Source organism: Poecilia reticulata, linkage group LG6 (assembly GCF_000633615.1).
Source record: "Poecilia reticulata strain Guanapo linkage group LG6, Guppy_female_1.0+MT, whole genome shotgun sequence".
Taxonomy (NCBI): domain Eukaryota; kingdom Metazoa; phylum Chordata; class Actinopteri; order Cyprinodontiformes; family Poeciliidae; genus Poecilia; species Poecilia reticulata.
The window spans coordinates 30,030,734-30,048,806 of record NC_024336.1 but is presented as its reverse complement, the minus strand read 5'-3'; the positions used below and the strand labels follow the sequence as shown (position 1 = coordinate 30,048,806).

At 39.4% G+C, this 18,073-nt stretch overlaps 1 protein-coding gene across 1 annotated transcript; it reads left to right on the top strand.

The window, feature by feature from the left end:
* Nucleotides 1-1,203: 1,203 nt before the first annotated feature.
* On the top strand, nt 1,204-17,463 carry st3gal2 (ST3 beta-galactoside alpha-2,3-sialyltransferase 2). Its single transcript, XM_017305376.1, has 7 exons — nt 1,204-1,806; nt 9,467-9,526; nt 9,685-9,818; nt 14,998-15,177; nt 15,387-15,432; nt 16,833-16,952; nt 17,030-17,463. The coding sequence occupies exons 1-7, from the start codon at nt 1,405-1,407 to the stop codon at nt 17,201-17,203; spliced, it is 1,116 nt and encodes a 371-aa protein (XP_017160865.1). The 5' UTR covers nt 1,204-1,404; the 3' UTR covers nt 17,204-17,463.
* The last annotated feature ends 610 nt before the right edge of the window (nt 17,464-18,073 follow it).

The window sequence follows — 18,073 nt, the reverse complement described above, 5'->3', positions numbered from 1 at the left end:
CATTTTATGTTATAAAACTTAAAAACTGCAGATCTGCGTCTGGTAAAATTTTAATTAAAACAAACTTGGCTCTTCATCCAGTGAGAATCCAGATATTTTACTCAAGGAAAAGCAAAAAGTAGCAGTCAAAACACAACTGAAGAGTAAAAAATGGTAAAATGTTACCAAATAACTGATCAAAACAATAATCAAATAATAAACAATAATAATAACAATAATATTTAAAATTTACATAATCACACGGATCAAAAATATTCTGCTATTTTAGAGCTCAAAAGGAAAATTAGTATAAATAACATAATATTTCGAACCTTATAAATCTTTAACAAAAACTGCAGTCGTGTATTTTGTGGTTTTTATTTTTTGGTCTAATAAAATAAACTCGTTTTTTGGTTTAAACGAGCTTCGTTTTCATTCGGTGAAGTTACTTTCAGTGGGTAAAGTATCCAGGTATTTCACTCAAGTAAGCGTAGTGATAATTCATGATAAAGTTACTCAAATAAAAGCAAAAAATAAAGCGTAGTCAACGTAATTTTTTCCAAAAAGTTAAGTAACTGTAGCACAACTGAACTGTGAATTGCCATGTAGCTAATAAAACTTGACTCTGTTCATCAGTTTTTAAAAGTAAGGAGTAAAAAAACAAGAAGGCAGTTGAAGAAGAGGAGGCTGGTTTTGAGGAAGGCCCTCCCTCCTCCCCTCCGCCGCTCCTCCCTCTCTCCTCTCATCCAGCAGCTCTCCTTTGCTCCAGTGCAGAGAGACGAAGCGGAGCATGCAGCCCGGACAGACTCTCTGCATCCTTCCGCCGGCTCTCCCAGCAGCCGCACGCTGCCGGTGATCCCGCAGCGCACCGCAGCGCACCGCACCGTGGGATGAAGACTGAAACCCGAGCGAGTTTAAACCGGAAATAAACGAGTGGATGAAGGAAAAAGCCGCGTCTGGACGGACTTTGGAGGCGGTCGGGTTGCAGCTGCCTGAGATTCAGCGGAGACGGAGCATCTGTGAGCGCGTGCCTGTCGGCAGTGGCAGGTTTTGATATGGGCGCTTGCCCAGGGCGGCATCAGAAAGGGGCGGCACAACCAAGAACTTGAAAATATATCTTATCCATCAGTAGTCCCCGAGAAACAGCTTCTATGTATGTTTAGCGGTGTTAGCTTCCTTATCTGCTTTCTGATTTAAAAACAAAAAGTAAAAAAATAATTTGGAGTGCGGCAGGAGGCGGGGCTTGCCAAAGAACCACAGCTGGTTGTCGGAGGGGTTACAGTGGCAGGCCCAGGGGTGGGGGCATGGCCGTGGGGGGGCCGCATCCCGTCCTCCACGCTTCACCGTGACAGAGGCTTCGGCTGGGGGTCATGGAGCTGGGGCTCTCCCCGGGGGGCCCCCAGACTCTCAGAGCTCCGCCCCTGGATGAGCGCAGGGGCCGCAGCAGCGGCAGCGGCCGGCGGCGGTGGAGACAAACCAGGCAAAGTGAGATGCTCCCGCAGACTGTGGCTCCTCCTGGGGTCGCTGGCGCTCGTCTTCCTCACCTCGCTGTTCCTGTCCGTGTCGCTGCGCGGCGGCGTCAGCTTCGGCTACCTGGAGCCGCCCGGCTGGGAGGAGTCCAGGCGGGTGAAGCTGGTGCCCAGCTACGTGGGCGCGCACCGGCTGTCGCCCCCCGAAACGCCCCAGCAGAAAACATGTGCCTGCAACAGCTGCGTCGGAGACCCCGGAGTCTCGGACTGGTTTGACGAGAACTACGACCCGGACATCTCTCCGGTCTGGACCAGGGACAACGTCCAGCTGCCGCCGGACGTCTACTACTGGTGGGTGGTAAGTAACAGCGTTTATTACTCCATTTAAAACTTAAATCTGAGGACTTACACTGCAAAAACACAACATCTTACCAAGTATCTTTGGTCCAATTTCACTGGCAGATTTTTTCACTTATAATGCATTTTTCCCATGTTGTAAATTAAATAATCTGCCAGTGGAACAAGAACGTTTTCATCAGAATTAAAGAATTATTGACTTTAAACAACTGACGATATCTGAAAAGTTAGTTTGGTCTTATTTCAAGTAGACTAAGATATTCCCTTATCAAAAATACTTGGTAAAAGTGTGTGTGTTTGAAAATTCATCAAAGTTTAGCTTTTTTTAAAAAAACAAGTCCAGAAAAAAAAAACAACCTCAAAATATCACCAAGTATTTTTGTTCTGGTTTCTAGTGTAAATATCCTGGTGCAACGATGAGATAAAACTAGAATAACTTACAAGTAACTTTTCAGCAATAAATAAGAGCTTGTTTTATGTCAATACTTATTAAAAAGTACTAGTTGCACTGGCAGATTTTTTTTTCTTTTAACATTGAAAAACATTTTGTTATAAAATAAATAATCTGCCAGTCGATCTCAGATTTTACAGGGTGTATTAATTCAGCTGATGTAAAGGAGAATCTGCTAATTGATGCAATAACCAGAGACTCAGAAAACGCTGAGTCACCGTTTCAGTCGGTGGTTTGCTTATATCTGGAGGTCAGGGAGAGACGGGAGCTCTGGGTGTCTGCTGGGAAGTACGGCTGAGTGATGGAGCTGCAAACTGGGCTGAGGATTTTACTCAGTTATAGAAACAATGTTTTGTGAATTTTGTAATCGCTGTTCAGCGTACGCCTCCAAAAACCACAAAACACTTTTCCAAACAAAGAAATATGGAGATTTCATCTCTGTTAGGAATGCTGAGCAGAATGAAAAGCATTTCTGGGTTTGGAACGGCTTTGGTTTAGTTTAAAACTATAACAGAGACGTTGTTACAGTGTTTTCTTTGAGTCTGATAGGTTTATTAATATGGGTTTACATTTGTAAAGTTACAAAATAAAAAATTAACAACAATAATTTGAGTTATTTAGCTTGTAATAGGAGAAAAAATGGGGTTAATTAATGTTATTCATTAATTTATAAATGTTAGAATTCCAAATTTAATATTTAGTTATCAAGCTAAATATTTAGCAACATAAGTCTGAGCTAAATATTTAGTTAGCAAGCAAAGATGTTTAGTTATCAAGCTAAATATTTATCTTTGACCTAAATATTTGTTAGTTGGACAAAAGTTTTAGTTAGCAAACTAAATATTCAACTTCAATTAAATAATTAGCTTTGCATCAAAATATTTAGTTATCAAGTTAAATATTTAGCTAACAAACGTATTATATTTAGTTAGCAAACTAAATATTTGACTTTGACTAAATATTTAGCTACCAATGTTAATATTTACTTACCAAGCTAACAAAATACTTTGCAAGCTGAATATTTACTTGGAGCTAAATATTTAGTTCAGAAACTAAATATTTAGCTAGCAGGTAATCAATCAATCAATCAATCAAATTTTATTTGTATRGCACATTTCAGCAGCAAGGCATTTCAAAGTGCTTTACATAATTAAAATAAAAACACAGTCATGTAACATTGAATAAGCATAAAAAAAACATTTAGTTAGCAAGGTAAATATTTAGGTTTGAGCTAAACATTTAGTCTGAAAAACTAAATATTTAGCTCCAAATAAACAATTTTTATCAAGTGAAGTGTTTAGTTTATAAAGTAAATATTTACTTGAAGCTGAGTATTTAATTAATTTGGAGCTAAATGTTTGGTTTGTAAAGTCAATATTTAGTTTGCAAATGAAATATTTAATGTGATATTGTGACTTTTATAAATGAATAAAGAAAATGAACAAAAATCTGATTTTGAAAAACGAACCTCCATTGTTTAATTTTATGACAGACTAAATAACTCAGATTATTGCTGTTGATTTTTGTTTACAAATGGAACATACATGGATTAACACGGAGATGTCCAAGCTGTGGCTCAGGGGCCAGTTTTGACTCTCTGGATGATTTGGTTTGGCCGCTCCGTCCTCAAGAAGGTAGAGAATTTGAGATTTTTACAAATAAAATGTTCTTAAAACAAGACAAAATATTGTTTATAATTAACAATGGTTTTTTTTTGATGAAGACAATAAACCCCCAACGATTTGACAACGATTTGACTACTTTGCTTTATTAAAATGTCGTCTATTTAGTTTATTATTGAAGAAATGACAACAATAAATGTGCTATGAAATTTAAAAAAAACAGCTTTAATTAAAACAAAATTGGCCCCTAATGCCATAAAGTTTGCATGAACATCTCAGATGAGCCATTTTTGTTTCTGTACAAGCAGATAAAAAACAAACATCTCACATTAAAAACAGCTGATAAAAAAATCAAATGTTAAAATGGGAACTAAACGCCAGAGTGAAGGATGTGATTTGAGTTAAAGTGCATTAACTCTGTCCACCATCCAGCACAGACACTGCAGGCGCAGGAAGTGGCATGCCTGAGTCTGTCTAAAGATAACAAAATCTTCTTAGCAGCTCCTCTAAAGCTCAGCGATTAACAGCTTTCACTTTGTTTGTTTGTTTGCCACCGGCTGAGCACCGCACATAATCCCACATAAAACTATTACAGACTAAACATGCAGCATAGAACATGGAAAACCTCTGCAATGCAGCGAGGTGGACTCTGAACTCTGAACTCTGAAGAACAGCTTTCAGATTCTTCATGTGGAGCTCAGCAGATCAAGTCTCGGCTTTTCCTCCGTCCCCGACACGCTCTCACCCTCTGCCGCGGTTTTTAATGCAACATAAACATCCTTACACACTGAACAGACAAATTACTGACTTTTAAAAGTCACACTGTGTGGCTCAGACTGTGGGAGGGAGTCGGAGAGACCCGACGTTTGCACCGGGAAAACGTGCAAACGGCAGGCAGAAAGTTCTCAGGCGGCTCAAACCGGACTTCCTTCCTGCAGGATCAATCAGAAATCAATAACATTTTATCTGATTGTTTATGTTTTTACATTAGGGGTTTACTTACTTTTTACAGATGCATTTAAAAAATGCATATAAGTCTAACTAGATTATAAAGTGTTTATTTTGAAACAGAAAGTCCAGGAAAACAAACAATACATGGATTAAGGAAATTACATCAAAATACAACAAAGCCAAACTTATCAATAAATACTTTTTTATGTTGTTTTTGTTGTGTGTTAATTTCATTTTTGTTGCTGTTATTAATTCTCTGGCTGTTTATTTTGTAGATCAAACTAAACAAACATCTTTTGGTTAGTCTGTCATGTTTGTCCTATATACACTAACAGGTGAATAAATAAAATATTTAGTTTGCTAGCTAAATATTTTGTCCCACTAACAAATACTTGGGTAAAATATTTTGACCTAATTATTTGACCTACATAACAATAATATATTGCTGTTTATTTAGCAAAAGAAAGAAAAAAACTTATTCTGAGTAAAAAAGAAAAAAACTTTTTCTGAAAAACTTGTTGGGTTGGATATAATGATTTTACTTTTTATTTTAGTAACTGGTACGTTTACTGTTAACTCAAAGAAAGAAAAAAAGTTCATATGCATTTAGAAACAGCAACACTAATGTTTTAACTCAGGATGAGTTCAGACATCAGTATTTGGTGGAAAAACCAGGAGGTTTTCAGGGAGGTTCAGTGCAGCGGCTCTTCATTTTTCCCAAAGCTGTAGAACTCAGAAACCTTGTGGTGAGAATTTACTTCTTGACTCTAGAACAGGGGTGTCAAACTCCAGTCCTCGAGGGCCGTTGTCCTGCAACTTTTAGAAGTGCCTCTGCTTCACCACACCTGAATAGAATAATTAGGTCATTAGCAAGGCTCTGGAGAACTGAGGAGGTAATTAAGCCATTTGATTCAGGTGTTTTGTACCTGTGGCACATCTAAAAACTGCAGGACAGCGGCCCTTCAGGACTGGAGTTTGACACCCCTGCTCTAGAACCAGCTGCTGCAGCATAAATACCGTCTCTGACACCTTAAAGCTCCTCTGAGCGCCTCATGTTGGCGTGTTTGGCCGGTGGCAGCGCGGCCATGAGGGATGAAACTTCACCAGGACTCCAGCTTAAAGGGACAGTACATCATAATCACCTGCTCATCTTCACTCGCTGCCGAGCCAAGCAGCCGTCCGACGAGGACGACATGCTCCATTTGTGATGCTGCCAGTGGATGGAGGGAGAGAAAAGCAACACGGAGGAACGATGGGAACAGACAGGAAGCACATCCCAACCGTTTATGGAGGACCAAACATGGCATAGTTACAAATAAAAGCTGAATTTTTCCCCCTTTCCCTTATACATGCATGTCAAGAAATGTATATATTTTATTTTGCATTTTCCTTATACATGCATTGTTCTTTTAAACAAGCATCTTTAAGGAAAACGCAAAAGAAAATATGTAAATTTCTTGGCAAAATTGCATTAATAAGGAAAAGGGAAAACAAGGAAAAGGAAAAACAAAGTACATACATTTCTTGTTGAAAACAAATGAGTAAGAAAAAGGAAAATATATTTTTTTCTCTTTTGTTTGTAATTATGTCAGGTTTGGTCCTCCATAACCATTTAGCAAGCTAAAAAAAAAAACGTTAGCATGTATAGATGAGAGGAAAAGCTGTAACAAAAACCATGTTTGAATTTTTACATTGTAAAAACAAAATCTAATTATTTGTATCTAGTTTCTAGTGCAAATATCTTATAAACAATACTAACTTAAAATAAACTTAAAATATTAACCTAAAATAAGCTTCCATACCTTCATGAAAAGTTACTGAACTTTTCATGAAGGTATGGAAGCATTTCTGAGTTAATTTTGTTTTATTTCAGGTATACTAAGATACTGGAAGTAGAAACTAAAATTACTTAATAAGATTTTGTTTTTGCAGGTGCAGAGCAGTTTTCCAAGCCCCACTGTTCAAACTTATATCCAATTATTTGCTTTTATCTCTATTTGTAACCTGCTGTAAAATTATCCACTTGTACTTCAGCTTTTTGGGTGAGGATTTATGGGCCTTTTCTGTTCAACAGTGACCCGACCCACCGCGGATCGCCACCGCTTCGATCAATAAATCCATTTTGACTTAACTGGAGTTAATGGATGGCTGGGAGGGAGAACTGGTTAGAGACCTAAAATGAAGAATTAACTGGCTGCTCGGCGCTTCTGCTGCAGCCTGACAGAAAGCAGAGGAGGAGGACAAACGTTTGAAGATTTAAACGCCTCCCAGTTACAGCTGCATTACGTGATGCCTATAAAAATATATGATTTTTACATGTTTGTTGAAACTGACACCATGTCGTGACCAGAGGAGGGAAGAGGACTCAAAACATGTACCCAAGTAAGAGTAGCAATACTTCAGCATGTTTTTATTCAAGCAAAAGTAAAACGTAGCCGTCCAAGAAATTACTGAAGAGTAAAGGAGTATTTGGTAAAAAGTACTGAGTAACTGATCAAATTATCAATCATTTAATATTTTAAAATTACATCATGAGAACCAAAATATAAAGTTATGTAGAATTTTTGGTATTTTAAGGACAAAAATGACAATAATTCATACAAAAAAATAACAAAATCAGGCAAAAGAACATTTTTCAAAATCAGTTTTTCCTCAATAAAAAATCTTATTAAACTTTAACAAAACCTGCAGGTGTGTGTCTGTGTCTGGTGAAATTTGGTTAAAACATGTTTGTTTTTCATTTAGTGGGTAGAAAATCCAGAAATTATGCTGAGTAGAGAAACTTCATAATAAAATTACTCTCCATGTCAGGTAACTAGTTACTTCCCATTTCTGGGAAGTAACTAGTTACATTTACTTGTAACTAGGAATTAGGAGACATCTCCTCCTTTAGCAGAAATGGCTCTGATCAAAAACAACCAATCAGAGCCAAGAGGAGGGCCTTAGCGCTGTCAATCATCCTTGTGAATGTGCCATTCTATGTTTTAAAAGGCTTTTTCATTTATCCACCATCATCAGTGGCCATGCTTACTACAACAAGCTCTGCTATCAGGAAGAAGCTGTAGAATAGCAGAGGGGTGATTGGCAGCGCTAAGACCCGCCTCCTGGCTCTGATTGGTTGTTTTCAGAGGACCTAATATTTTTTTGTTTGTGTGTTTTACAGCATACTGTCAGGACATAGTGACAGTTTCAAGAAATATGTAAAAGAAAAATATTTATTTTTATAAAAGTTACATACATGCAGCTTTTATTTTTCCCCCTTAAATAAACAAACAATCATCACTCAGCTATCAATCCTAAGGCTGAAATTTTCTCCCTTCATCACTTCAATTTGTCTTCATCCAGGAGTTTATCCAGCAGCCCGAAACAACAACAATCAGCAGGTCTGAATGAGTCAGTTTAACCAAACTGCTCATTACTGTTTGGTTAAATTGACTCATTTATTTCAAAAGTTTTTGCTAAAATGCAGAAACGGTGAAAGAAAACTAAAAATAATAGGCTGCACTGTTGCTTTCCAAAAGTCTGAAACATTTTTCACTGAATCAGGAAGATAAGGAAAACAAAGCAACAGGGAGCAGAATAAAGATTACCAGTCACTGATGAGCTGCATGGCGCGTTTACATCCCAGAGGGACGATGAAGAGCAGGAGGAGGAGGAGGAGGAACAAAGAGGAAGCGAGGGAAATTAAGGAAAAGGAATTAGACCTGAGTGCTGGGAGACCGACGGAGAGGATACAAACCTTAGTGAAAGAGATCTGTGTTGGGAGAATCGAGGCCAATGGTGGGTGCAAAGGAAGTGGTGACAAAAGAGTGTGAAATGAAATGAAGATTTCTGTGTGGGAGAAAAGGAGGCGACCGTCATGGAGACGAGGAGGCGCAAAGAAAGTGCATCCTCTACATCCTGAGGTTCTTAAGGTGCCTCAACAAGATGAGAAAAAATCAGCTCCTCTCCAGGGTTTCATGTAGAACTAACACAAAACACGTCATCTCATTTAATTAATTAAAATACAAACAGTGAGGGAGTGAAAAACTAAGCACACCCCATGATCCAGCAGACTGTCGAACCAATTTTACTGGAATTTATCTTTTCTATATGATGATTTATTAGGACGTTGTAGATGAAACAAAAAAAGAGGACAAAGTTTTCTTGGAAACTTTGAGAATAATCTCTAAAAAAAAAAAAGTTACTTCCTGAGCTTCAAAAGTCGACAACTTGCAAGAAAAAAAGTCAAACATTGAAATAAATCTCAGAAATTTCTTTAAAAAACTTGGACATTTTTGAGTTTCTAAAAGCAGCTGAAAGTAGTTAATGACTTATCACAGCAACAAACTTATTCATGTGTGATTTTAATAAAATATTTAATATTTTCTGGAAACTGGATCAAAATACTTGGCAAGATTTTGTGTTTTTGCAGTGCAGGGACAATTAAATTAAGGATTACGTGAGAAACTTTGCAGAGTTCAGTTTTACAGCCTTGTAAAATGTAGAATTTTCAAAATAAAGCTCACAGATGCCCTTTCATTAAAGAGCCTTGACTTCCATAGAAGTCTAGATTCAGCATTTTTTTAACTAAGCACTTTGTCCCTAATTTAGCTCCGTATATTTACTCTAACCAAAGCCTTTGGATGTTTCTGCAGATGTTGCAGCCGCAGTTTAAACCCCACAACATCCAGCAGGTGCTGCTGAGACTCTTCCAGGTATTTTATCTTTATTTTGTTCCTTAATGTCAGCAATATTAGGAAGCGCCATGACGTGGAGAGGACGTGTTGGAGATTAGGTGTGTGTCCTGCCAGCCTTGTTGCTAACTTCCTGTGAACGTTTTGAGGATGGATGTGATCATGACCGTCTGCCTCAGGTGATTCCCGGGCGGTCGCCGTACGGCTCGTGGGATCCGGGGCGCTGCCTGCGCTGTGCCGTGGTGGGAAACTCCGGAAACCTCCGCGGCGCCGGATACGGGGCGGCCATCGACGGGCACGACTACATCATGAGGTGAGGCGCGTTAGATCAGAAGCTAAAGGAAGGAAAACGGACAGGAGTCATTAATATCCAAAGTGTTTTCAGGGAAATATGTGGTGACTAAGTGGGTGGAGTACCTAAAACTCATACTACAGTGAGAGCAGCACTACTTCAATGTATTTTTTTGTCTCGAGTAAAAGTAAAAATTAGGCACTCAAGAAATGACTTGAGTAAAAGTAAATAGGTATTTGGTAAAAAGACGACTCAAGTACTGAATAACTGATCAAAAACATCAATCATTTAATATTTAAACAGACCAAATTCTAAATTTATGTGGACATTTTGATATTTTAAAGACTAAAATAAAAAATAACATAATTACAAAGTAACAAAATCAGACGAAAGAAAAGTTTTTCCAAATCAATCTCTTTCAATATAAAACGCATAAAACTTTAAAGGGGTAGTATTATGTATTTTCCAGGCACAAAATGCCATTTTATAGAACAATCAAGTAACTACGTTAACTTCAGTTTCTAAAAAAAAAATGCTATATTTGTCTTTGTAATGTAACAGCTTGAAATTGGGTCTCTGTCTCTTTAAAAGTCCTTTCTGAAACTCTGCCTTCAGGTCTGTGTCGGTCTGGTGAATATTTGGTTAAAACATGTTTGTTTTTCATTCAGTGGGTAGGGAATCCTGAAATGTAACTCAAGTAAAAGTAGAGAGTACAGTAAAAATACTCCTTAAAGTAAGTTTTTTTTTCCAAAAAGTTACTTCAGTAAACATAGCTAGACACTACCAGACTGCTGATGTATCTGATGTTCAGTTCAGTCTCACTGTTTGACGCTGCGCTGCTCTCTGATTGGCTGGCAGTGGTCACCTGACCTGCGTGGTTGCCACAAAGAGCGTTATGTCCTGAAAGCATTCATTCAGATGTGCAAACTGAGGCACAGAAGGCTTTCTGTGGCACTGATTGTTCTGGAAAATCAGAGTCTAATTCATGGCGTTTCCTGCTGTTTGAACTAATAACAGGCTAAAAATGCAGGATCAGCCCTTTAAAAGAAAACTTCCATTCCAACAGCTGTAGAAATGGCAGTTTTTAAAGGTGACCTATAATGTTTCCTCTAACAGGAAGGGAATAAAACAAGTTCATTATTATTTATGCACAAAATGATTCTTAGATGATGAGATTTTATTCTGCTTTAGTTCTGTCTACTTTGGGCTCCTTTCTGAATGAGCCGCTTTAGGGCCACTGTCACTTTAAATCCAAATTAGCCTCTGCTGGCCACGCCCCCACATCAACGTTTACATTCAGACATGAAAATGACTGCAAACAGATGCACAATTATTCAATTCTACATCTTTGAAAAACATTAGTAGAGCCTCCTGCACAACCAACAAGAATTCAGTACATGGTTTCTGGATGGTCAGTCAACAAAACTCTTATCTTTTCCAGCAGCCATTATACAACACATACAGCAGTAAAACCAGCTGACCAAACATGCTGGAGCTCCCTTTGGGTTTCTCTGTAATGGCGAAGTGTGATTCAATATTCAGGGGGTTTTTGAAATGTCTCATTTTTCAGACACCAAAAAACATTAAGTTACTGCCAAAAAACATCTGGATGCTTTTTTTTTTAGTGCTCGAGTTGTTTTTAGAAGCAGCAGAAAAACATACAAAATGTACATTTTGGATAACAGCTCCCTGTACTGTGTTGGTAAAACATTTGAGGATTAGCTTCCGATAAATACATAGCATTGTGTAGGTTTAACACTTTAGCGTTAGCTTCTACTTGATACCATGTTGGTATGACGTTTTTGCGTTAGCTTCTTCTAAATGTCATGACTGCATAATGCTTCAGCATTAGCTTCAGCTAATCCCATGTTGATTTAACGCTTTAGCATTAGCTTCTGCTGTACACCATGCTGGTATAAATGAGCACCTCTCATCACTTACAGATCGACCTTTGACCCAATGGGGTTATTCCAGCTATTTCCAGCTGTCGTCTTCTTTTATCGTTTCCGCCAGTGGTAACCGTAACAACCGGCTGTTGATCACGTGACTCGTGTGATAAGTGACAGATATTTCTACCAAGAACTCAATGGCTGTTCTTCTATTGGTGCCAGTTGCCAACTGGAGCATCAAACGGTAGGAACGCAAGTCTAAACATGCAAATTAATGTTTGGTTAACCTTCTGAATCTCCTCAAGAAGCTTGTCTCACAGAGAGCGAGGTCAAACACAACGGTTGTTTACATCAGCTGGGTCTGATCTGAAGATGCCATTTTAATTTGGTCCAGGGTTAAATAACAACACAAGCAGCTGGTATTTTGTGTTATTAGGATCAATTACAGCTGGATTCTCTCTGGAGCTGCGTGGGCAGCTTTCATCTCTTCTTTTTGCTGGTTGGGATTTGTTGTTCATTTGTTTTCTGAGCTTCAGCTCGGCCACAGCACTCCACCAACCACACGCCTCAGTTCACTCTCTGCACAATCATCTCTTTTGTTCCTAGTATATCTGCGAGTGCGCTCGGTGCAAGCTTTGTATTCCTAACTTTAGCTCCCCCTGCTCAGACAAAAAATATTCTTCCTGCAGACAGTGACTCACATCCAGGGCTTTGTGAACGCCGTCTCATGTCAGCAGACAGAGCGGAGCGACTCAGGGAGACAGATGTCATGCTGGGGAAGATATTCCTGTTTCTGTGGATCTACTGTTGGAAAACAGTGAGAGCTCTGACAGTAACTCAGTCAGGACTCTACGGAGGAGTTTGGACGTTTCTGTACAGTTTGTGGAATTTAATAAATGTTCACTGTTTCTTTCCTTCCCCTGAGAGTTTCATATTCCTGTTTAGAGATGCTACGTTATTTTTTATAAATGTCTATTTCAGGACGTTTATTGTCATTCCTAAAGAATCACATTTTCAATCTGTTTTAAATTTTAACATAAAGAAATCATAAAACCTTTGCAGAAAAAAAGATGGGCATGTTTCCTTCTGTGGGATGTAGAAATGTATAAAAAATGACAAAACAAAATACATCTAAAAAATTCTGTCATGGGATGTCAGTTCAATAAATAAAAAAAAACTGCTTAGACCAGAATTATTAAAGCATTATCAAATGTATAAATAAAACCCAAATCTGATTTTTTTTTCCACATCAGTCTGACTTTTCAGCCCCAAATATTCAATTTTTTCTCTCTTCTATATATGTGAGACTAAATCGGATATCAGATTGTTTTCAAGGGGTGTGCTGTCAGAATGGTCGAGTCGCATTTTATCCAATGTTTACGTCATCGACGTGAGACATGCGTCATTATTCTGCACCAGAAGGAGCCAGACGCAGTAAATCTGGATGTAAACACACATCACATCATTTTTCGATCAAACGTTTTTGCGGCAGGTAGTTTGTCAGCCATATCGCTCTTTATGCGTCACACGAGTCACGTGATCAACAGCCGGTTGTTACGGTTACCACTGGCGGAAACGATAAAAGAAGACGACAGGAAGTGGTAGGAGGATGAGGATTTGTTTTTGTTCTGAACTCTCGCAGCATCACAGAGTTCAGAACAAGTTGTGTGTAAAATCCCAAACTACAATTTCACCAAATGGCCTTTCGGTCACCGACGTCTCCTCTGATTGGCTGACAGATGATGAGCGCGAGCGCCATGGCTGAATTATGAATATAACTGTAAACTGTTTACATTCGTCGCTGCCTTGATTTTTAGTAACTCGTTACGTGATGAAGCTTATTCAAGTGTGAGTTAAATTTTATTTTTGATTTAATGGAAACACCGCAATTCCGAAATTTAGTTTTTTTAGACATTAGCTGAATACAAACAAAGATTTGCGCACATTTGTAGTAGAAACGCAGCGACTGAAGCATAATGTAATCGGAACTGAGACTAATATTCCCTGTAACCAGTATGAATGTGTGCAGCTGTGAGTGAAAGCCCGCTGATGCCTGCAGGAGCTTTAGTTAATTTTGCACTTCTAGATTTTTAGCTGTGATTACATATTTGCACTGCAGTAAAGCATCTTTTCCTCTATTTTTACACTCTGCATGACAAGCAGTTTTATTGTTTTGTGGTAGCAGGTGCAGAAAGATGTCTTCAATGATAAATACCTTTAAAACGCAGCCAGATGTAGCTGCACACATCAGACAGTTCAGACTTATTGTTGTTTTTCTCAGCAGAATCTTGCAGAACAAATTTAGCTAAGTTTTGCTTACATGCACGTTTCCTCCATAAGCATCCTGTTGAACACTGCAGCATATTTTCACATAGTTTCCTAGTTTTTGTATACTACTTATTTCTTTTTATTATTTTTCATTCTTTGTGTAGGCCTTAATTTACTGCTGAAAATATGCCTCCATAGGAACTCACGAAGAATTTGTTTTTATGCTCTGCTTATCTTGCGTTGGCTTACATGACTGCAAACATGTCAAGTTTTTTTTTTCATTAGAAACTGGTTAAAATAAATGGGACCTAATATGCAAAAATCATGTTTTACTTCAATTTTGGTCTGAATTACTTCTAAAAACAGCCTGAGCTCTTAAAAAACAGACAAAAACAATAAGTTAATGTTTTTTGGTGTCTGAAAAATGAACCGTTTCAAATGTAACGTCAGAACTCAGCAGGTATTGCAGCAACCCAAGCAGAGTTCCGCCGTTGCCTAGCAACCCAAGCAGAGTTCCGCCGTTGCCTAGCAACCCAAGCAGAGTTCTGCCGTTACCTAGCAACCCAAGCAGAGTTCCGCCCTTACCTAGCAACCCAAGCAGAGCTCCAGCACCTTTGGTCAGCTGGTTTTACTGCTGTATGTGCTGCATGGTGACTGCTGGAAAAGACAAGTATTTTGCTGTTGACTTATTGTTCAGAAACTACTTGCTGCATTCTTATTTGTTGTGTAGGAGGCTCCACTTCTGCCTTTCAAAGATGTACTGTTGTATAATTACGCATCTGTTTGCAACCATTTTCACGTGTGATTGTAAAGGCTGAGTTGAGGGGGGCGTGGCCAGCAGCAGCTTATTTGGATTTAAAGTGACAAGAGGCCCTAAAACAGCCAAAGTCTCATTACCTAAGAATGATAAAATGTATTGAACATGTTTTGTGGAAGCCATAGATCCATCCTAACCTGTTCAGGAAGCATCAAACGTCACCTTTAAAGCCAAAGGTGGTTTGAGAAACTCCCCTAATGCTCCTCTTTCCCCGTCTCTCCCCCAGGATAAACCTGGCCCCCACTGTGGGCTACGAGGACGACGCCGGCAGACGCACCACGCACCACTTCATGTACCCGGAAAGCGCCAAAAACCTGGCGGCCAACGTCAGCTTTGTCCTGGTTCCCTTCAAAACCCTGGACCTGGTCTGGATCACCAGCGCTCTGTCCACCGGCCAGATCCGATTGTAAGCATCACAGATGTGCATGAGCCTGGATTAATAAAACAAACAGGAGTGCAGTTCATACGGCCTCCATTAGCCGTCGGGGCGCAGCAAACACAGACACACGTTCTGTTTGCACTGAGAGGCTGCGAAGAGGCTGAGAGATTAGCGATCTGTCAATCATCCAGTAATCAAATCAAGTTTATCTCTCTGTGTGGTTTCTCTCTCTGCAGCACTTACGCTCCAGTGAAGCAGTTCCTCCGTGTGGATAAAGACAAGGTTCGTCTGGCCATTTCGACAAAGTGACCCTGCGCCAGCGATAAACCCCCTTTCCCCATTGTTGACGAGGGATTACAAACCCTGCCTTTGTTGTCACTAATCTCCAGCTCGCGGTTTAATCTGTAAAATAAATAAACAAACTCCGCTTTGCGTGGAGGAGCTGAGGCATCTTCGCCCCGGTCAGACGGGCAGCGTCTTTGAGAGTGACCTAGAAATAAAGAATTTGAGGATTTACTCCTGCACTGTGCAGCTCTGAGCAGAATAAAGCTCTTCTGTTGGGACTCAGCATCACCAGGAGGCAGCAGAATATTTTATAATCACCTTTTATCTATTCCTGCAACCAGCAGTTAAATTAGCAATCAATTGTTTAGAGGATTAATCGATTAATAATCAGATAAAAAAATTTACACATTCTGCAACTTTTTTCATTTATCCACGTAAGCTTATTAGAAATACACAAATATGTAAAGAAATCATTTAATTTCTTTTGTAAATAAGAAAATAAACATTTTATTGCCTAAAATGCAATAATAGAAAATTACTTGGACTTGAGCTAATGTTTGCATTAATATGCATAGAGCCAGGAGGTTTTATTTTTTTACAGGATTCAAACCAGGTGAAACTAAAACTATGCTGCTTTTGGAGTTCTGGGTAGAAAATGTTTCTTTTTCATTATCTTAAATTAAAAATGTCTGTATTTTTGTACAGTTTTTGCTTTATTACTGGTCAGAATATTTGAACAATTGGCCTTTTTTGAGTCTGTGTGCTCCTGTTAACGATTAATCAATTGCTAAATTAGTTGGCAGTTATTTCAATAATCGATTAATCATTATTAATGCAATTAATCGGCCCAACCCTACTTTTATTCCTTTGACTTTTATTCTAATTGTGTCACATTTATCCATTAGCACTTTGTCAAATTTGTTTGTGTTTAGTTAGCTTAGCTTTGTTTAGCCTACTTCAGCTTTAGCGCATTTTAGTCTATTTTATTTTTTTTAAATGGTATTGAAAGTCCAACCTGATTTAATCAGCTCTTTTAATCCCATATGTCTTTTTTTTTTATTGCGTGACGTTTCTGTCAGCCAAACGTTTGAGTTGTTCACAGTTTCATTGTTTCTGACTAGCAGCTAATATCTGAGTTAGCTCGCTAGCTAGCTAGCTTTTTTGTGTTAATCATGGGTGAGTCCAAATGGATCCCCAATCATTCTCTGTATTAGTTATTTTTTCTGTCGTAAATTTGATTCAAAGTGGAATTAAAAGGGTCTTAATTTGACTTGTGGAAACATGCAGATATTGCGGCGGTTTAAGAAATTTTCAAACAATTAAAGTCACAGGAAGCCAAACGGTCAGAAATGAGAACTGGATCAGGATTTTCTAACTGGACTGTTTACATATTTCAGGTTCAGATCTTCAATCCGGCTTTCTTTAAATACATCCATGACCGCTGGACCAAGCATCAAGGCCGATACCCTTCCACTGGCATGCTGGTCCTGTTTTTCGCTCTTCACGTCTGCGACGAGGTCAGCTCTTTTATTTTTTTCCCTCATTCATCCAGGTTGAACATTTTTCCATCCTGATCCTGACGTTGCACTTCCAGGTGAACGTGTTTGGCTTCGGCGCCGACAGCCGAGGAAACTGGCACCACTACTGGGAGCAGAACCGGTACTCCGGAGAGTTCAGGAAGACGGGCGTCCACGATGCGGACTTCGAAGCGCAGATCATCAAGCAGCTGGCCAAGGCTGGAAAAATCACAGTGTTCACTGGGAAATGACCGGAAAAACGGACGCCAGTTTGGATTCAAGTTGGAATAAAAGCAAACTGGAAGAGAGTACGATGATTTTACCGACGGGGTTCGACGAGCAAAACATTTTCCCCTTTGGGAGTCGAGACTCCAATGAGCCTGGAAGGTAAAAAATCTTTCACCTTTACTGAGGAACACAGGAAATCATGGCGGAACAAGCAGGATCAATCAGAAAAAGATTAGTAAGGATTATTAAACCCTGACATGAACGATCTTTCACATCCATTCTGCATCTCGGAGGCCGTCGGGTGACTTTGTTTTCCAGCCGTGTGGGAATATTTTGCTGACAAAGAGCTGTCCTTTAGAATCAAGATCGTGTTTTTGATTTGCCTTAAATTCTCTTTGAGGTGAAACATCCTCGGCGCCACACAGCTGTAAGTTCTTCACAAAGCGGCTGGCGGCTCGGTAAACACCGGCTTTTATCGGATCCGACTCTCCCTCACGAAGCCCCCGCCGGTTCTTCTGTTCACAGAAACACGTTCAGGATTTCAGCCCCTGGAGGCTCCTGGTAGAGGAGGCCATCTTGGCCGCGTTCTGATCCGGTCCATCAGGGTTTCATTTGGAAGATCTTTGCTCAAATGTTGCTTACAGACCAGATTATGACCCTAAATAAACCCGTCGCCTTCACTGAGCACTCGACCCAGTCCCGGCCCGGCCCGGCCCCTTAGGAGGCGGAGCCAGCCAGCGCCTTAGCCTTCACCTCTGATGGCGACGTTTGTTTGACCTGTTAGATTTACGCTCAAACTGGATTTTCTTTCCACTTCTGCTGTGGCCGTTGTGTTTGTTACCCATCATCATGAAGAAAACAACATAATCAGTAGGCTGGCGTTTGAATGTCAG